Here is a 20994-nt window from a genome sequence, read left to right as displayed (position 1 = left end):
TTGCGGTCTGTTTTTTTTTTTCTCCCCCCCCCTTGGTTTTTAAAGAAATGACATTTTGGCTCCTCAAAGTCATCGGCAGGCTCCTTACCCTTCCTTTGATTGCACAGGTTTGTGGTTATTTACTTGGCCTATGTTTGCCGAGGTTGGGGATCGCCTGTTTTTTTTTTTTATAAATGAAGTGATTTTGGCATGTGAGCAGTAAATGAGCATCATTAGCACCTTGTGAAAAACTGGAAAACCTTTGGAAAGTCTGAGGTGTTTCGCAGGAGGTTTAAATAATGCCAGACCTCAGCTCTGGGTTTTGTAGTCTAGTGTTCTTTGTACCGGAGAGTGAGTTTGGCTGCACTCACAGGGTACGGGGGGCTGGGAGCTTGTTAGCGCCTGCTGGAGTTCTCCGAGCAATGCATCCAGAATACAAGGGTGTTCTGCTGGAGATAGCTCTCGGCTAGGATCATCCGTGGTGCTTGGGTGGTATTAATGGGAACACCCGGCTTAGCGGCTGTCGGCAATAAGGAATATGCTTCACGACATAGTTTATAGTTAGTGTTAGAGTGTTAAGTGCTGGTCCTTTGCTTACCCTTAGAGTGCTCAGGTTCTCTGAGGGTAGCTCGGGCGTTCCCTGAACAAGCTGCAGGTAGACATGTGTTTCTCGATCTGTTTGTGTTTATTTACAACGCATCTCCCTCTAGCGCTGGGATGGTGTCGAACCACTTCTGTACTGTCTCTGTAGCACATTTACCGATCTAATTAATACCTTCCACCTATAAAGAATAGCTCATTAGTAGACTTGTTAATGATTTAGCTCGTGCTTAAATGATTATAATTAAACTTGAGGTTTCATTGGGATTTTCCTGCAGCAGATCCTCATTTTATGAGGTGCGTTGTGGCCCGTACTTAGCATGTTAGCCCGGCACCTCGTAACCGGCTTCAGGGGTTATGCATGGAGGCTGGCTATGTAGGCCCTGCTGCAGTCTGTCGACCTGAGCGCAAGCCTCTGCATTGATTGGACGATTGGGGCTTGCCTGATGGAGGAGGGGTTTGATCGGTTGGACTAGACTCTGCTTTGAGCGGAAGCCTGAAATCTAGATGCATTTCCAGTGTCCTTGAACCCAGCACTGATATTCTGTGCCTGTTTTCCATTGCAAACCGGAGTCTTGTGATACTGAGGTGTCATGTTTTTGCCCTGGTATAAGCTACCAATGTCAGCCTCTGATCTTTCTCTCTAAAGGGTTTTTTTAAAAGTATGCCTGTTTACACGGGGCTCAGACTCGAGTTAAAATTAAATTGCTCAAGACTATGAACCCGAAAGCTTCTTTTCATTTGAAACCTAGCCTGGCGCTGCCTGCTGCTCTCCATGTTTTTATTTCATGTGACCTAAATGCCGCTTCTCTCTTCACCTCAGTGCCAGAACATACCAAGTCCAGTTTAAGCCAGCCTCAGCCTGCCAACTTGCGGAGTGACGGCGCCCCTGTAACAAGCGGCGTCAGCAATGCCAAGCGGGCCCCCGCCAGCACCCAGCCGCAGGTCCCACCCAGACACCCGCCCCGCGAAGTTCCTCCGCGATTCCGCCAGCAGGAGCAGAAGCAGCTGCTGAAGCGAGGCCAGCCTCTTCCCGTCGCCCCCGCCGCCACACTGGGAACCCGAGCTCCTTTCGCCTCCCACCCAGCAGGGGGCGCCCAGCCTGCCGGCGAGGGGCCTCTCCAGAGGACCCAGCTCCCAGGTAATGCATTGTCACCCTTTAATTAAAGTCTTGCATTGTATAATCACATTGTTGTGATTCGTATGATGCATTAGTAAGGATTATTTACAGAGCATTTTGGTGACAGTTTGGTATTACATGTTGTACAGGGTTTTGTTTTTTACTGTGAAAAGTGTCACCAGCTACCTTTTTAGTAAGATGTTAGTTCTACAGATGAAGATGGCCTGGAAAAATCCTTTGACTTCAACCAAACTCCACACACACACACACACACAACAAAGTTTGTCTGTGCATCTTGGATGGCTTCCGAGGCCTGATGGCGTAGACGCTAGTAGCCTGGCATGTGTAGATGTGTAAAAGCCCACCTTTGTTGTATAGACGCAGGTGCAGTCTGAAACATTGGCCGAGTGCAAGAGTGTTAATCACAGGAGTGAACAGGCAAAAGACGCAAAGATTTCTGTAAAAAAAAAAAAAAATCTTACACAGTGTTGTCAGTATCAAAATGTGATAGCTATGGCATTGAAATATGTAGCGGAAACCAGTTTCAGAAATTCTGCGTTCTTTAGTTAAAATTGAGCACCTATGTTTGATAACGTCAGTATCTAGCTATTTCTCATCACAAATGGTGTGAGATGTGTATGAGAGTATAAGTGTGTTGGTCATCCCGGGCCTCAGACATATTGGTGTGTTATGGAAGGCTGCCCATTCCAGGCTGAAACTGCATAGTATTGTATCCTAGACTAATTGTAATTGTGTGTTATTGGAGAGATGCTCCATCAGTTAATTCGCAGCACTATACAGTGGTACCTCAGTTCTTGAACTCATTAGAACTTGAATTTCTTAAGTCGATCCAACCAATTTGAAAAAAACAAAAAGACCTAGAACTCGACCTGAATCTCAGAAGTCGAACTGTGAATGCCGACCAAAGATAACTTGCGCGGGGAAATGAGTCACGCGGCGCGTCTCTCAGCGGAAACAGAGGGTGACGCTTCAGTCTCAGCCTCGCATTCGCTGCGACACCATCGTTTGTTGGTAATAGTGCTTTTTTTATTGAAAATACTGCATCAGGAAATACACTGTACTTTATATCATCTTGATAGCCATTGCTCACCGAAAAGTTACAACCTAAAAGTTTGCGATTTACGAACAAATTAACGAATACAGAGTAATAATATAAATAAACAATGGACCGCATGGCATAGTCTAGTGTTGGCGTATGGCTTGGGGTCATCATGATCTGCCGAGCTGGGACCGGGGAAGCAGAGAGAGGATTCAAGCGATCGGGAAACTCGAGGTTTAATTGAACAGGCAGAACAACACAATGACATCACAATGACCGAACTGGGGAGACAAACTGAAATGCGGACTAAATACAGAGGACTAATGACAACAACCAGAAACAGCTGCTCACACAGGGATTCCACACGAGGTTAACGAGGGCTCGTGGCACACGGAAGGAGCAGATGATCGGACCAGGACAGGGGTAGTGTTGGGGTACATTTCTTTGGGGTACATCGTTTTGGGAGCCATTAAGAAAAAAAATGCTGCTCTTGTTTTATCCTGTTCATTTTGTGTTCAAATGATGTAAACAAAAAATAATAATGTTTAGCTGTAATGTTTTAGGATCCGGAACCAATTAATCAGTTTTCCATTATTTCTTATGGGGGAAATTCGATCAGAACTCGGAACTTTTTAGGATCCGAACCCAAGTTTTGAACGGATTAACTTCGATTTCTGAGGTACCACTGTACTTGGGTGATTTTCATTAGTACTTTATAGTAGTACGTCACATTTGTGGTGTGATAAAGATGTCTTGTGCTAGTCTTGTTGTTACAAGGTAGTTTGGTCCTGTCAAACATATTTCTGTGAAGTTGCGGATGGTATGTGAGTGTCTGCTGATTTCTGTGATACCCTCCAGATAACCCTAATTTTCATTATCCCATTGCTGTGGCCGTATTCTATGAACATTTGATTATGACAACTAAAATGCCATGTACTTCTGGAATAGTTTTTAGTGTCGGCTTTTTACGCCTAAATTAGTAGCCATTCTACTAATTTGCAAGACAAGATAGTTCTGCAAATATAGAAAAGAAAATGGTGAGCTAACTTTGTGTAGCTTTTCCCAGAATGCTGATTGTGAAGCCTGCCATTCAGCAGTCACCCTTGTGGTGTTGCTTTTCTCTCTGTAGGCATGCCTCCCATACGGGATTTGGGCAGCCAGTCTTCTAACCAGACAGGTGATTACCTTTTTTATTTTTCATCTCACTTTGGCAGTCGGTGTCTTAACTGGATCGGCTTCCGCCATGTGGTGTTTTAGGTTGTCTTGAATGTTATGATGTTAATGATCAATGGATTCAGCCTGATTACTGAATTATGTGTTGCAATGTCATAAATTCTTTGGTAGTTAATGACAAAGCCCTTAACCCTCTGGAAATGCATGCCTGAGAATACTTGTCATGTTAAAGATTACTTCTTGATTTATCTAACAGGCCTTGATACCAGTTTTGCTGTTTGCGTGAATCTCATTGGATTCCAAGAATTGCGTTAACATTTGTCAGTAACTGTCGTTAACATGGTGTAGTACTTTGTGTCCATTCATGCACACAAATGCTATATATCCCTTAGCAGCACTTCAAGCACAAAAAGTTGAAGTGTTGATATTACCATTAACATACATGTCTTGCATTTTCTCCACCAACATTTATGGGCCGGTGGTGCATGTCAGTGTATACGCTAATGCAGTGTTTCCCAACCCAGTCCTCTGGGAACCCCAGACAGTCCATGTTTTTGCTTCCACTCAGCTTCCAGCGCATCTGTCCCAGGTATTTGATGTTCCTGATTGGCTGGAAGCTGGGAGGGAGCAAAGACGTGGACTGCCCGGGGGTTGCCCGAGGACTGGGTTAGGAACCGGTGTCTTAATGCTAAACATTGCCTTTTTCATGAAGGCTTTCAGTTCAGATTCTACTGTTTTGCAAGTGTCAGCATTCTCAATTTATGCTGCTAGCCATTTAACTGGAAGCTGGTGAACAGCTAGCCCTCAGGTATAAAAGTGTACGCCTGTACTGTGCTGTATAAAATGCTTGTAATGGATATAGGGGGCTGGTAATTGGAGTATGCTTGTGTGTAATAGCTCCTATCTACAAGGGTTACCAACTTCTCTTTGTGTCTGTGTAGTCTACCTCTTTGCTAAACATATGCTATAGGAGCTTAGCTTGGCTGACTCATTACCTAAATATAACCAGACTCTTCACTTTAATTCCTGGATTGTTTTACCAGTGTAGAAGCAGGGGCTTGTAATATTGATAAATCCATGTTGTGACTCAGGCCTGAATGCAGGAAAGCAACAAACACAAACAGAGTAAGGCGGACTCGCATCTGTCTAAACGAATACTGGGATGGGTTTGATGTGGCTGGTATGCATTATAAGGCAACCTGTAATAGAGGGTAAACCATCAGACTTTATAATAAATGTGTTATGTAGAGATGCACTGATTGCATATGACGTCAGTTATAGTTTAGAAAGAAAATTGGAATCGGGAGGTCACACTTGCAAAAACATCGGAAATTGGAAACCGCTAAGAGAATCGCAAAAAAAAAAAAAGTTTTCTTCAGTGCAAAATTTTATTTTCATGGTAAAAGAAATTGTTAAACTTCACAATTTTCTCCAAACTGCACTAAGTTACAGGACCTTCTCTCACTTAAACGATCTCAAAATAACGTGCTGTGTGACTATAAAGAGGTACAAATAACAATGAACTGAAAATGAGTTGCTGTGCACCCAACTTTATCTGACATATTTAACTTTACCAAAAAGATTTATATTATGTCATTTTCTTATTTTCCCGTATGTTTAACTTCTGGATAACACAACATTGACCACCTGCTTTTCTTTTTTTTAACTTGTCTTAAAATAAAGTCCATTGGTTACATTTCAGTTTTATTTGGTAGTTTGTATTATCCTCTACCAAATAATAGGTGCAAAGCAGTATTATTAATACCAACAGCGCATGTTATGCACATGCAATTCTTGTATCACTAGTAAGATATATTAAGATCAGGCCTTTTCATACCTTTATATTGTACAGACATCGTAGTGAAGGGAGGTAAAGTTCCGCTAAAACATTTTTATCCTAATATGCAAATCTGCGCTGTGATGTTTGTACAGTATGAAAATCCAGCTTTTGCAATTTTAATGATTTTTCTTTTCAAGATTATCTACAGTAGTATATGTTTAATGAGTTTAATCAGTTTAAGATTTACCTCCGATTATTTCATCATGTTTTCATGGTGGTCCCTAACCCTAACCCCCGCCCCCCTCCCAAAGCTTACTTTGGCTTTATATGTATTGCAAATTGCAAGCATTGTGTCATCTTCATTCACAGTGAAGAACTTCCACACTAACGACATGTTAGCGTCTAGCTGTTAGTGTGCACGCAGCTGTGAGGCTGCTGCTTGTGCCGCTGTGTATGTGCCGTGTGGTGCATGTATAAGATGGACCGGTTCAGAATCAGAAATAGATGTGACTGGCCAGCCGGTCTCCAGTCTGGGCTCAGCATGCTGAAAATTGGCCGATTCCCGTCCCTGGCTGGTCGGTCGGTGCATCTCTATGAATTCATCAGCCAATGAATACTAAAAGATTACAAAGACACAAATATTTCCGGCTATATGTACCTAAAATTTTAGTGCACGTCACATGCACTGTGCTGGCACATCTTTCAATTGTTTCTGTTCTTTTTGTCTATTTTGCAATCATTTTATGTTTAGTGTTGTATTTTACTATCTCTTTAAACTTTTGTTTTGTGTTATATATTTCAACAAGTACAATGCATATTTTGATAAACAGGTGGGAAAGAGTTTCACTACTCAGTAGTGCAGTGTATGATTGCGTATATGACATCCTGAAAGATGGGGAAATTAAGTCTTGTCTGAGTTCATGTCATCATACTAATGATTGTTTCTGAGACTTGGGGCTTCCATCACAAACTGCTCTACAGTCTGAGATACTTCCACGTCCCCGATTTTGATGACTTGCGCTGGTTAAGCTTCGGTATCAATGGGAAATTTTGATTTATATGATCAATTATAAGAGCACGGCTTCATTATTGTGTGAGACTTGAGATGGATTCGGCCGGATCTGCTTCTGTCTAGCAGCCATTTTGTAGCGTGTCTGAAAGTGACCGGAATCTCGAAGTTTCGCAGAAGTATTTAGGCTTATTGCCGTGCCAGGTTTTGGAAACAAAGGGGCCTCAGTGAAGTGCTGGATGAACGGTCAAAACAAACACGGGACTGTGCGCCTTTCTCTTTCCTTTTGAAATGTTAAATGATGCGGCTTGGTGTTTAAAGATGGCGAGAGCAATGTAACGCTGCCAAGTTTTGACTCTAGTAACATAGTCTGGAATAAGTCCATTCTCTAATCGTGTTTGGATACTGTAGATGTTCTCTTGCAGATCTGTCCTCTTTTTAAAAAATTATACTTTTTTATTAAAATGGGGTAACATTTTAACAATGTGTTATGAAATTGTGGTTTAGCTGAACATTATTGTCAGTGCAAACTTCTGTATTTGACATCTAAAGCAACCTTTTCTTTGTTTCATCCACAGATCTGAATGAGAGTAGTCTAATTTCTCATTATGAAAATTTGCATTGGAATTCTGGTTCATCTGGCAGTGACTCCAACTCCACTTGGGACAAAGTTGTTGTAGAAGCCTGCAGCAGGGAAGTCTGGCCTACAGCCAGTAGTGAGCCAGAGTTAACCCCAGAATGTATGGACACTGATGCTGCCTCAAGCTCTGGGTCTGAGAAAAACGTCAGTATAATGGCTTCTGGGAACGGTAGTGGCGACAGCAATGGAAATCGACAAGGCAATGGACATGGTTCTCAGTTTATGGTTGCAAATGGCAGCAATAATATGGACAGCGGGAGTATTACGGGACCGTGGGCGGTGTCCCATGGGTCAATGCTAAGCACATGTCAGAGCCCAGGGGAAGGCCTTAATGGCAAATTAACCGAAAGTAGCCATGGTAAATTAAATGCATGGGGTACCCTAGGTTCCTCAACCAATGGAGGTATAAATCCAAGCACTTTGAACCCAAATGCCAACCATGGTGCCTGGCCTGTTTTGGAAAACAGTGGGCATAATCAACATGGGCCTGTGGGAAATGGGAATAGTGGCACCAGTATTCAACGTAGCACCATAGGTCAAACGCCCAGCAGTCAGAGTAACTCTAAGATGGGCTTATCTGCCCATACGTCCTGGGGGAGCCTCCAGGACAACAATGCAGAATTTGACATCAATGGTACAAGTAAGGTTTCGTTTAACGGGCAACCTCAAAACCTTAACACTGATTTGAATGGACCAAATAACACTACTAACATGATGACCTCTAGTTTACCAAACTCTACTGGTTCAGTGCAGATTAATGAGCTGCCTGTAGGGCAACAAGCCTGGCAGGTGAGCTCAGGAGGCTCATCTCAGCTCCAAGCCTCAGCAGTTTCTAACGGCACTTCAATTTCTCAGCATGGCAGCAGCGAGGGAATAAACAGCGAGTCTTACGGCACAGCGTGGGGAGCTCCAAGAGATGCCAGTTACTCTGGAGACAAATGCCCTGTCCCTAAAGGCCATGCTGTGGGTGACACTGTGAACGCAACTCTAATGCAGTCTGGAGTGAATGGATCCACTGCAAGCGCTGCTTCTTTTAATAATAGTGTAAGGGGGGGTCGCGTTGGAGGTTGGGATTCCGGGCCCTCGGCCTCCCAATCAATAGCCTGGGGAGGAGGAAGTGGTGTTGGACCCACAGGGATCCCTCGCCCCTGGGGCAGCGCATCATCCTCTTCATCGTCGTCATCCTCTTCGTCTTCAAACACTGGCACTAAGGTCTCAAACGGTGAATGGAACTCTCTGCCTGGCAACAATCAGCATTCCAGTGATGGCATGAATGGGAGCAGGAAGGGAACAAATGGATGGATGTCAATGGAAGAAGATGCTTTAGGTGAGGGGAGTGCTAGGCAAGTCACCCAGATCAGCAGTCAGGGTGGCTCCTGGACCAAGTCGACTGGTAGTGAAGGTAGTGGCGAAAGCACTGGCAGTCAGGGCGAAAGAGATGCACAGCGAAGCACCGGCCGCAGGAAGCCAACCTCCCATGGGCTGGTGCAGACTGTGCTCTCCAAGGCCGATTTAGACCCTCGTGTTCTGTCCAACAGTGGCTGGGGCCAAACACCAGTACGACAGAACACCACATGGGACAAAGTGATATCTTCCAACTCTGACAAAAAGACCGAAAATGGGACAGAGGCTTGGGGCAGCTTTGGCTCCCGGGCTCCTAATTCTGGAGGATGGGGGGATGGGCCAGGCAGCAAAAATGATGCTTCATCAGTAACTGGTTGCACAGAGCCAAAACCTGCCTCAGGGTGGGGCGACGCCAAAGGCCAGGATGGTTGGGAGGACAATTCCATAGCTGGAGTTGGCAAGGGCAATCCATCATGGGGGAGCAGCAAAGACAAATCCTGTACCTGGAACGATGCACAAAAGGGCAAGCAGGGATGGATTGAAAGACAGAAATCCAACCAAGGATGGGGTGGTCCTCCTAGTGCTGATGGATGGGGAGAAGTTTCACGTGGAAATCAGTGGAGTGAACCAGTCAAATCAGGCTCTGGTGGCTGCGATAGTGATAGTGACCGGTCAGGGTCCGGTTGGAGTGATCAAGGTAGGAATGGCCCAAGCAACACTTGGGGAAGCAGTACCGGAGGAACTGTCCTCAACAATAATGCTCCATCTGGGTGGGGAGAGCCATCCAAGCCAAATCATCAGAAGCAGGGCTGGGGAGACCCCAGCAAAACCAGCAATCCGAGCCAGGGCTGGGGAGAGCCCATGAAACCCAGCCACCCTGCTCCTGATTGGAATGATGGCACAAAATCCTCCAAATCCCCAGACTGGAACAAGCCACAAGACACCACCCCGGGGCAGGCCTGGGGGAGCGGCTCCTCACAACCTGGGGCCTCTTCCACAAACAAGCCCTCAGGTTGGCTTGGAGGGCCAATCCCTGCTACCAGCAATGATGACAAATCTACAGGCTGGGAGGAACCTTCTCCTGAATCTATCAGACGTAAAATGGAGATTGATGATGGTACTTCAGCCTGGGGGGATCCCAAAAACTATAAGTATAATAGTGTGAACATGTGGAATAAGAACAGTGGAAGTGAGCAGGAGGGACCTGTGGCACAGCAGCAGTCTCATCCACCGAAACCGACACTTCAACCACCCGCAAGTTCAATGCCCAGCAAGGATAAAACTAGTGGTAAGGGTTGTTCTAGTGGATCCAATACATAGTTTTTCAGAAATTAAGCTCTGCAGTGGCAGATGGATTTCGGTGAATTTAATTGAGTTAGGTCAAACTCAGCATGTGAATATGTAGAAGTATGAATCTGAAATGGTAAGTGAACGTGAGGACAATACATAGGTGAGACATTTCTGTGCTGCAACATTTGTAGCAGGGTTTTGCTAGTTTTTGTCTGCATTCTCGTTCTAAAATTTTAATGTTTCCAGCACAAATAAAATGCCAAAAGCATAAGTTTTTTTTGAGGAGCACATCTTGCTCAAGCACCCCTGTGTGCATATCCTGCACCTGCTAATATAATTTTGGTCAATGTAGCTTCCACTGAGATGCCTCAAGTGCAACCTGAGATGCCGCCTTGTTATTTGCAGGGTGGGGAGAGCCTTATGGGTCAGCCCAGAAGTCAGAGTCCTCTTGGGGGGAGCCGTCAGGCCCTCCAGTATCTGTTGACAATGGTACTTCAGCCTGGGGGAAACCCATGGACACGGGGACAAGCTGGGAAGAACCAGGCAGGCAGAATACAGGCACAAGTGGCTGGGGAAGCACAGCAGTGGGGCAACAGCAACAGCAAAACACTGGTAAGCTTGGGGAAGGCAACTGCCATGCAGAATCTTTCTTCGCAAAAGCAAGAGAGATTGTTACTTCCAAGGCAACAACACTTCTTGATTGCAACTCCAGGACCCAAACCTGTGCAAAGCAACTGGTGCGGTGAAGAAATGCCTTTGGCCGATGCACACCATCCCAGCTGGGAGGAAGAGGAGGAGGTTGAGATCGGGATGTGGAATAACACCCCTTCCCAGGAAGTGAACCAAACTGGGAACTGGCCTTATGTGAAGAAACCATCAAAGGTAAGGAACCACAATGTTCACGTACTGCATGCTGTGCTTTTTGAAAGTTCATGTGCTGAGCTACCTTTCTGTTTTTAGGTTAACAAAGGAGTCAACAAGCAAGATGATGCATGGATGAATCAGTTTGTCAAGCAGTTCAACAACATGAACTTCTCTGTAAGAATTTCAGCTAAAGTATGGTGATTTTCACTCAGTTTATTTGGTTTGCCTGCTTGCCCATGCAAACATACCCTGCTCCTCAAAACAGTGAATCATATTGCAACTGAATACGTACAGCATGTAGACAGGGTGAAGGGGTTCACCAAATAGAAGAGCTAAGACTCCTGATCTAAGTGATGTTGAATATGGTGTGATGGTCATGGTGAGCCAGTGTCATCAGTGGTGGTTCCTGCTTTTAGAAGTGGCCGCCTTCCTGGGATTTTCACATACACCACTGTGTCTAGAGTTTACAGCGAATGGTGTGATGAAGAAAACACATTCTGTCAGGGGCATTTCTGTAGCTGAAAACACCTTGGAAATGAGAGAGGCCAGAGGAGAATGGTCAGACTTGTTAAAGCTGACAGACCACAAGTGCAAAAATAGCAGCTCAGTACAACAGTGGTCTACAGAATGACGTCTCTGATCACACAACTCATTTTTCCCCCAAGCGGTTCTGGAGACAAATGTGAGTCACACCTAACACTGCTTAGAGTAGTTAGCAAACGGGCTACTGACTGTATATTCTGCTTTTGCTAATTGATGGATAGGTGTTGTGAGAAATGAAGTATAAAACGGCGCAGGTCAACGAAGATGCCAAAAGAGAATGGATTAGGTCGTGTCATGTTTTCTTGATGATTTTCTGTGTTTTCACAGAGGGAATCTTCTGAAGAAATCTTAAAGAGCAATAAAATGGATATATCTGGAGGTAACATTATTTCGTTCTTCCCTATAATTATATTATTCAGGTTTCTCACGTATGGGATAATGGTGTGAGACTGACAGGTGAAACAAAGTTCAAAAGAACAAGATCTGATGTAAAGTTCGGCTAAACATATCTTGCATCATTGCAGAGGAATGAGGGATGTTTATAGATACAATCACTACATACTTCAAATAGTTAATACCACACACGCTGATTTAACGCAATTCCACATACAGTATGCATCAGTTATGCTTGTTTTCTGCAGGGATGTTGGCAGATAAGCGTATGGATGTGGACAAACATGTTCTGAATATGGATTACAACGGTGTGATTGGAAAGAGTTCCGGACCACGGCATCACATCTCCAAAGAGTCTTCCATGGACCGAAGTCCCTATTTTGATAAGGTCAGAAGTAAAGACGGGTCTGGGAAATACGCAGCACGTTTAACTTTCGACTCTAAGTGGAATTTTTGCCCGTATTCTGTGTGTGAAATTTTGGAACCGTAGGCATCGTTTAAATTTGATTTCCGAGCATTGGAGAAAAATGGAACTACCAAGCAATCTTACAGATGCGAGTGTCAGAGCGAATCGAGTGCAGAAAGGCATGTGGGTGCCTGGTGTATCTTGCAGGCCTATATGCTAGCAGGCTACTTCTCCTGAGCCATGTAAACCTTTAAAGGAGCCGCTGCGGCCTTCATGCTCATTGGTTAGTCTGCGGAATCGTCTGTTACCAGACACTCCAGGATGTTAACTTGGTGAACCGAAGGAATAGCGGTGTACAGGCAGCAGTGTACGAGGTGAAGTGGAGTGATTGGTGATCCTGAGGCAACGTCACCAGATTGGATGTATCTGACATCAAAGCCTTGTGATTCCTGGCAGTCGTATAGTAGTGGAGTGTGCGAGTCCTATTTCTGCATTTGTTATACGAGGTACTCTGTTCAGGAGGTAGCTCTCAGTAATGTGCCATCAGACGTCTCAGCCTGCTGAACTGTCATGTGCATGTTCCCAGCAGTGTTGTTAAAGGGCCTGGGTTATGCCTGAGTTGAGAGAAAATGACAGATACCCCCACAGGTAGATGCTGTGTCACCTGCTACTTTTGAATATACACAAGGCGAATTGCAAAGAGACTGTTTTCCATTGTAAATGATGCGGGCCATACCTGTGCTGACATGGCCCTGCTTAAAGCTTAGAGCTAGTTGAGTCACCACCATCTGATTGATCGAAATGCAAAGACGAGAAAGAACCAACGATCTGCGTCAACACGCATGAATTAGTAGTATCGCACATTGCAATGTATCGATGCATTCCAGATTACTCGGAACTTTAACATTTCCAGCCTTCTACTGGAAAAAGATATATCTATGAAGGCACAATAGAATGGATTCGTAATGCAGATTTATGCAAGCTAATGCTAATTCCTCTAGTGTGTGATACTAAGAACACCGCAGTTTTCAGACGTGCCAGTGGAGATTAGCACATAGAAAGTCATGATGTACACTGCATGAACAGTAAACCAGCATTTCCGTCACTGGTACTCTCCAGACTTGGCAACCCCTTTACCAAGGGGTTTTGCAGTGAAAAATCAAAGTCAGTTGGAACCATGCTGTGACTAGTGTGTCTTTGTGGTACAGGTTCCTGTATCCCAGTGGAATAGCGCCATTAGTTCTCAAAACCCAAGGTCGATGAATTTGTCTGAACACTTCTAGTAGCTGTTAAATAAGCATCCTATCTGATTTTTTTCATGTCATGTTGTGCCGTATTTTTGCAGATTGGCTCTAGTCCTTTGCTACTTAACTCAAGGACCAACATGCTATTTGTTGGTGTTTCCTTCTTTCTTCCGTACTTTGTACTGTAGCATCAGGAGTGACCTCTGCAACTGAACAAAATGTGAAAGGGGACTTCTCATCAAAGATCTGACACATGGAAATCCATAGTTATGGACTTGTTTCAGTACTGCTATCCTCTTCCTGCATACTATGTGCCTCTAGCTGTGGACCAGGATACATTCAGACATTTCTAGGGTGGTTGGGTCGTGTGTGATTTCCTCTGTGAGCAGAATGAACACATCGATGCTAGATACTGTTGGCAAGCTGTGATTTAAGACAATTACAGCAGTTACATTTGCTGCTATTTGGCACCATTTTTTTATTTTTCCCAGAAATCTGTGCTGGTTTTTAAATTCTGTTTATATGTATGTCTTGTGTTTGTCAAGCAGCCAGACTTTGTGGGGGGTTAGTGAGGACGTGCTTTTCCTGTAATTTACTGTGGGAATATTCTGTTAATGCTTATTGCTGTCATTTAATTCCTACATTATTAATGTCAGGGCATACTGTTTATCCTGTTAGCTAGTCTGTTAGGCATGTTTGTCAGTTTCCGCCAATTTGCATGGTAGATGATATATTAATGTTGAGCAGCACAATCCAGTATCATGTTTAATTTTATGGTCATTCATTCATTGTGTATTTGCAGAGAACTTCACACTTCCTCATAATTGAGTCAATATGAGCTTTTGAAATTGAAATAGTTGGTGTGGTGTTACCATGCTTCTGATTTTATAAGCAGCTTAGGTTACTGTAATATACCGATTTAGCACGTACATTTTATCGGTCATTAGTGGGAGCATATTTTAAGCTCAGATTGCAATACTGTTGGCAATTCTTTCCACATTTCTGGTACTTCATGGCCTTCAGTTGCATAAACTTCTCTTGGTATTCAGCAGCACACATATTCATATTTGATTCTCTTCCTTGTCTCAGGTGCCTTTAGTGCACTTTCAACATCTTGATAGTTTTCCCGAAACTTTGCTCAGGCTGATTTAAACTGAAGTCACAATCATGTGAATGGAGGCTTGCATGTTGGGTACAGAACAGTCAAGAATTGCCGTTTGAAATGGTCTGCATTCTTGTGGTGGCCAAATGATGCTTCATGAACCATCTGCTGTATTTCTTGATCCCACTAGATGGTGCTCTCTGTTTTATAAAATAGCTCAAAGCACATCCTAAAGTAAACCAAGAGTGCCATCTAGTGAGGTCAGAAAATGTAGCAGGTGGGTCATGGGGCTTCATTTGGCCACCTCTACTGAATTCCTATTGAAAGAACCAAACTTGGTGTTTTGTGCTCTTGACCTCTAACCTTGCTGTTCTCGCTATTCCGCTTCTGTGTCCCGGGCATTCCCTCCCTGAACCTGGGCTTCTGTCTGGCCTATCTCCTTTTTTGCCCTTGACATCGTGCCTACCATTCTGCCCTTTTTTACCATTATGCCCCTGTCTATAGAGGATGACCTTGTATTGGAAGAGAAGTGTTTGTCTAATCATCCCCAACAATGCGCTACCCAATCCGAGCCCTGGTTTAGTGCCAGAGTCAACCTAACAGAGCTTGAATTTGGTCAGAGGATGCAGATTCACTCATGCATTACGGCATTCTGCAGGTCACTGGACTCCCCCGTGTTTCCTCCTGCCTGGGTTTTAACCGCAGTCTCTTGCTTCTCATGCCATCTGACCGCTTGCTGCCCTCCTCTTTCAGAATGTTAACCCAGTGTTCAATGGCAGTAATGCAGCATCAGCACAAGCCAGGAGCTCACAGCAGCCTCCAGCGCAACCTCTCAACTCATCTCAGCCTAACCTCCGCTCTCAAGTGCCTCCTCCATTGCTTTCCCCTCAGGTACCTGTAGGGGATCCGCCTCCCTCACTGATGTGCCAAGCTTGCTCGCCGCAGAATCACTCTTGAGTGTCTGGTTTTGTTGTGATTTGTTTTGCAGTGTCTGCTGTGCTGTGTGTGCAGTGTTCATTCTGTGCTTTAACTCAGTTCTATTTTATAAATGGCATCAGAAAGACCTAGAAAGATCTAGAAAGCTCTTGTGGTCTGTGTGCCACAGCATGAAACCATTCACAGAGTACGTCACGGAGCTGCCCTGTCAGAGGGAGAATCTGGGTGAATGATTCCAAGGCCCTGAATATTACCCAGCTTTTCACTTTACTGGACTCTGAGCTGAAAATGGTTAATACAATGTGACAATGAGTTTTATCTCATATCTATTCAAGATGTTAGCTTTGAAAGTTGTGAGTTAATGTATTATGTTGTAAAATCTGATTGTGTACATTGTCAGATGGCGAAGCGATGTGAACAAATGTGAGTCTGCAGTGTTTCAAATGTATCTTATTTAAACTGAAATTGTTTATTTCCCACCTTCAGGTTCCAGCATCTTTGAAGTATCCCCCGAACAACGGAGGTCTCAATCCTCTGGCTTTTGGTCCGCAGCAGGTTGCCATGTTGAACCAGCTGTCCCAGTTAAACCAGCTCTCCCAGTTGCAGGTAAGATTTTCTGTTTGAAATGTCTCAGACGGAAATGTCCCCCAGGACTGTTGATACACCCATAGATAGTCAGAGGGTCAATTGTGGTTGTTTCCTGATGTCGACTTAAGTTTCTCTGTTCCAGCGTCTCCTCCTGCAGCAGCAGAAGGTCCAGAACCAGAGGAACATGCCCATCAATGGCCGTCATCCACATGACCAGCCGGTAGGAAGTCATCCCTACTTCATTAGCCCAACCATTGGGGCTATTACGTCACCTCTTTGGTTCCATTCCTAGCTGTTAGGCTGCTTTGCCCACTGAAGCCCCTTTCACTCTTTTCCGCAGGGCCGACCGCTGGGCTCCATGCAGCAGATGATGCAGCCGCCTCGCCTCCTCGATCCTTCCATGCTGAAGCAGCAGGCTTCCCCACAGCCGCCTGCTCTGCCTCAGTCAGGCCTCAAGTCTTACCTAGAGAACCTCATGCCCCAAAACGTCCCAGACCTGCAGAAAGAGCAGAGCTCCCTTGGCTCGTTCGGCAACTTCCCTTTAGGTGGGTTTCTCCCCCATCCTAACTCGGGCCAGGCCGTGAAGCCTCCCACCATGGCTGCTGCGGACATGCCAGCCAGTAATCACGGTCATAGCCTCCTTATTCCCCCCGTGAGCGATGGCCGTGCCGCGCCTGGCTCGCCTGTACACCCCCAGTCAGGGAGGACGTTCCCAAGCCATGAAACAGACTCTGCAAGAGGTGAATACATTTTTTACTCGTCTATCTTGTTGAGTGGGCTGACAGCTCCTCCCCAGTGCCGGCATACAGCTAAGCGCTAATCAGTGGGCGTTATGTCGATGCATGAAATCATGCGGACTGCATTTCTTGGGTTCCCCCACTTCTGAATGCACGCTATGAAATCTGCTTAATGTACTGCATCAAAGATTTTGCCTTGGGTGTGCGTGGTGCACCTGTGGATTTTTCTGGTATTAGCATAAACGAAAACGTACCCAAAAGCTCCTCGATGCCTTTTTTGGTATGTCGGAAGGTATGCTCTTAAATTTAAAGGATGCATTCTGTTGCTGTGGCGACTGGAAATGCTCACACCAATTCACTTTTAGATTTGGATTTAAAACGGATGCACATCGTATGAAAGATCTGTTTCGACAATTAATTCTGTAGTCTTGAGTTTGAACAGACATTCTATGAGTTTTGTGCAAAAGTACCATCGCTGTCCATGTGTGCATTACAGGGATATAAATCTGCCACGCTCTCGTTTGAAGTTTCAGTTCATCATTGACTGCTCTCCAATGCAATATTCCTGAAAATGCATCATTGATCACAGCAGATTGGTGTCGGTGGTTTCGTGTTCAACCCTACGGGATCTGGATTTCATTTTAATCTATGTCGTATTGATGTAGACTTAAGTGGATGCTGGACTTGTGTCCTAAGGCAGTTACACGGCAGAATGCACATGCCTGATGTCGTATGCTTCATGCTGGCTCTCTTGACATTGAGTCACAAAAATCCTCCATCTCTCTCTGCAGGCTTAAACTCAAACTTGAATGTAAACAATCTGGATATTGTCAGTATTAATTACAAAGAGCCACAGTCCCGACTAAAGAAATGGACTGCCTTGGATATTCCCCTCAACTCACCTCTAGATCAAAACTCCAAACCCGGTAGGCCACTGAATGAGTCTAATGCATTGTCAGTACGTTTGTTTGCTTATTTTTTCCATTCAAGATTGATTTGGTGAAGTTATGCTCAGATCCTATAACAGACTATTGAACAAGGATGAATGAGTTGGTCTTAGATTGGTTCTTACTGTGCATTGAGACTGAGGTTCTTATAGCGACACGTGGTGGTAATTCTCATATCCCAACGGGCTATAGGGACTGCTGGTAGCCATGGCGATCCGGCAACTTGAAGTGACAGGAGCCGTTTTTTTTTTTTGTATGAAATACAGGTGCTATTTCCTCTGGGCTGAGGCTCGAAGACTCCCCCTTTGGTCCATACGACTTCATGAACCCCAGTGACTCTCCTGTCAGCCCCCACGGGCCTGTGGGAGATGGTTGGCCCAGCCGTGCCAAATCGCCTCATGGCTCCAACAACATGAACTGGCCCCCAGGTGAGCCGATTTCTCCCCCCCCCCCCACTACCTGCTTCCTCTTCTCCTCCATTGGGTGGGACTGTTTTGCTTAATTAACGATTAGAACTAGTCTGAACTATCCCGTGTTCGAGGGTCATGATTGGCTGTTCGCGTCTTTAAATTTTATTAGAATCAGTTCCTGGTTTCATGGAGAATTAAGTGTCATGGAGAATTAATGGCATAGGTTGTAAGGGCAGATTGGCTCCAGCTAGTGTTTGCTTTTCGAGGCAGTGTGTTAAATTTAAAGTGCCCTCCAGGATCTGCTTGGAAGTTTTTTTTTCTGTGTGCAGCTACAGTGTGTGATGCGGAATTTCTCCACTTCAGAATTTCGGCCTGGTGAGCCATGGAAAGGATACCCGAACATTGACCCAGAAACTGACCCGTACGTGACCCCTGGCAGTGTGATCAATAACCTGTCTATCAATACTGTCCGGGATGTTGATCACCTCAGGGACAGAAATAATGGTAAGTCCCCTCCACGTCCTTTTTAAATGCATATACGTAGAACGTTTTAGATTGGGGTCCTGTACAAAGAGTGATGCTTTAAGCATCCAGCTGACTGGGTTTATTTTATATACCTTGTCACTGGCAGGGCAAGTTCAGGCCATAGGTTTTTGCCGAGTTGTTCTTGGCATTCTGGCTTTCCTTTCTCATGGTGAGGTTATAGTACTTAATCACGAAATGTCTTTGAACGTTTTCTTTGGAATAATGCCCAGGAAGATCTGTGATGATATTGACATAGGGGAGACTTCACACCTGTGTAATAAATGTAAAATAACACACCCTAGGGGAAACTGGCTCTCCTTGGTTTCTTGCTCTGGCTTGCTCTTCTCCACTTAACGTGCTTACAAACCTCCCAGGTGCTTCTGGGTAATTTTTTTTGTCAATGATAATGTGGTAGCTTTCACTACTCAAAGTAAGAAATATGCCCAGTATAGAATCTGAACCTCTAAAGGTGTAAACTGCTAATTCCACAGGGTCAACCTCATCTCTGAACACCTCGCTGCCTTCAACTAGTGCCTGGTCCATTCGTGCCTCCAACTACAGTGGTTCCCTCAACAGTACAGCACAAAGCACTTCAGGTGTGTCTCCCCACTGCAGACATCCCTGTCCCCTGCAGGGAAGGACCCCCCCCCCCCCCCCCCCACTCCAGTGCTGCCGCCGCTCCCTTGTAACAGTACTCATTCACTTGTCTTATTCTCCCCACATGATAGCCAGAAATAGTGACTCTAAATACACATGGTCTCCTGGTACAGTCACCAACACCTCTTTGGCCCATGAGCTGTGGAAGGTTCCCCTGCCGCCGAAGGGAATCAGCGCTCCGTCCCGCCCGCCCCCTGGCCTGACGGGTCAGAAGCCCCCCCCATCCTGGGACAGTTCACTGAGGCTGGGATGTTGGGGCGGCTCTGATTCCAGATTCACTCTTGGTGAGTGCTTGGCTCCTGATTGGGTGGGAGGTTCTAGGTGGGAGGTATCTTCACCAAAATGTTCAACGCCTCAGAAGCCTGTAGACTCTCTGCTAGATCTTGGTGTTTGATTATCAGAAATTTTCTGGTATAGTTGATAATCAGGTACCTCGTTTCCACTGATATGCTGCTGTGCTTTTTGTCCCAATCCAGAACTGGTTCCGTGCGTTTCCACTGCAAAAAAAACAGGGTCTAGCAGGGCACTACAAAACAGTCGGTCTCCGAATATGGAACCGTAATGTCAGCGAAAGTGGGGTGGGCTGTCACATCCCAACTTTACACACACCTGGAAAATTTAATCCGTAACAAATATAGTTTTGGCTGCTGGCAGCGAAACAATTTGCCAGCTTATGAGCCGAATAACATTGCATAATTTAAAAAATTGTTCTTTGATAAATGAGAGATTGATCTGCTGGCCAGATTTAATAATACATTATTGTCGCGGGTCAAATAAAATTAAATATTGTGATGTCCGAGTGGTGTAGAGATCATGATGCAGACAGCATAGTTAAAGTTTTAGCTTTCTTATAAGACTTTTTTATTTTGCAATCCTTAAGAGGACACCAGTTAAACAGCAAATAAGAATAAATTCACACACAAAGACTGGGGAGAAATGCAGCCTTTATGCACACAGAAGTGGATTGTGCAATGAGTCATACTCTGAGAGCTATGAAACTTTTATAATTCCATTTTTTTCGGTTTGCCAAATTTATAAAACACTTCTAAAAAGCCAAAACAGATCAGAATAATGCAATTCATATGAGCCTCCATTCTTTTTTGAAACCTGTGGAGAAACAGGCTGGTTCATGCAAGATCCGATCCAACACTGGCAGTGGCACCGGCTCCGGCTTCGTGTCGGTGGAAACGAGGTCTCTTTGAAAGGTGCCATAGAATGCATGTTTCTCTCTTGCTTTGTTCTCTGGTGTCTACATAGAAGGTATGTAAACTTGGTTTGGTCGAAAAACTCCAGAAATGGTTTTACGATCCCATTTACAACCTTCTAGTTTGGCCCTACAATGAAACACGCTGTTTCTCTTATTTGATTGTCTCATTAATATGTTCATGAGCTCTGGTATGAGCATATTGGCTGGTTTACAATGCGGCACTGCAGTGACTCAGACAGAACCAAGATAGATCACTACAGGTGAAGTGAAACAACTGTATGTGTTTGAGCCTGTATCAGGGGAAGAATCAAATACTGATGGGCAGTCAGTTGCACAGAGAATACAAATGAACACTTACAAGTGGTAATTTGTCATTTAATGTTTCCTTGAATTATTGGAGCACTTCAGCATAGGTACATGCTTGTAAATTTAAGTTCTGC

At 44.8% G+C, this 20994-nt stretch overlaps 1 protein-coding gene across 6 annotated transcripts in view; it reads left to right on the top strand.

Moving 5' to 3' along the window:
* The window catches only part of LOC125741896 (trinucleotide repeat-containing gene 6A protein-like), a 37995-nt gene that overhangs the window by 11222 nt on the left and 5779 nt on the right, over window positions 1-20994 (top strand). For 2 of the 6 annotated variants that reach the window (XM_049013388.1, XM_049013393.1), the window contains 17 exons: window positions 1403-1720; window positions 3889-3936; window positions 7300-9993; window positions 10401-10607; window positions 10708-10877; window positions 10956-11033; window positions 11730-11781; window positions 12044-12183; window positions 15301-15438; window positions 15970-16089; window positions 16214-16291; window positions 16412-16811; window positions 17600-17734; window positions 18022-18183; window positions 18529-18669; window positions 19182-19286; window positions 19419-19631. In XM_049013388.1, the coding sequence (XP_048869345.1) occupies window positions 1403-1720; window positions 3889-3936; window positions 7300-9993; window positions 10401-10607; window positions 10708-10877; window positions 10956-11033; window positions 11730-11781; window positions 12044-12183; window positions 15301-15438; window positions 15970-16089; window positions 16214-16291; window positions 16412-16811; window positions 17600-17734; window positions 18022-18183; window positions 18529-18669; window positions 19182-19286; window positions 19419-19631 (5199 nt within the window). The remainder of the gene's footprint in view (window positions 1-1402; window positions 1721-3888; window positions 3937-7299; window positions 9994-10400; window positions 10608-10707; window positions 10878-10955; window positions 11034-11729; window positions 11782-12043; window positions 12184-15300; window positions 15439-15969; window positions 16090-16213; window positions 16292-16411; window positions 16812-17599; window positions 17735-18021; window positions 18184-18528; window positions 18670-19181; window positions 19287-19418; window positions 19632-20994) is intronic. The other 4 variants (XM_049013392.1, XM_049013389.1, XM_049013391.1 and 1 more) reach the window with 4 other exon arrangements.

Source organism: Brienomyrus brachyistius, chromosome 5 (assembly GCF_023856365.1).
Source record: "Brienomyrus brachyistius isolate T26 chromosome 5, BBRACH_0.4, whole genome shotgun sequence".
Lineage (NCBI taxonomy): Eukaryota > Metazoa > Chordata > Actinopteri > Osteoglossiformes > Mormyridae > Brienomyrus > Brienomyrus brachyistius.
The sequence above is the reverse complement of the archived record's forward strand: the minus strand, read 5'-3'. Positions and strand labels throughout refer to the sequence as shown.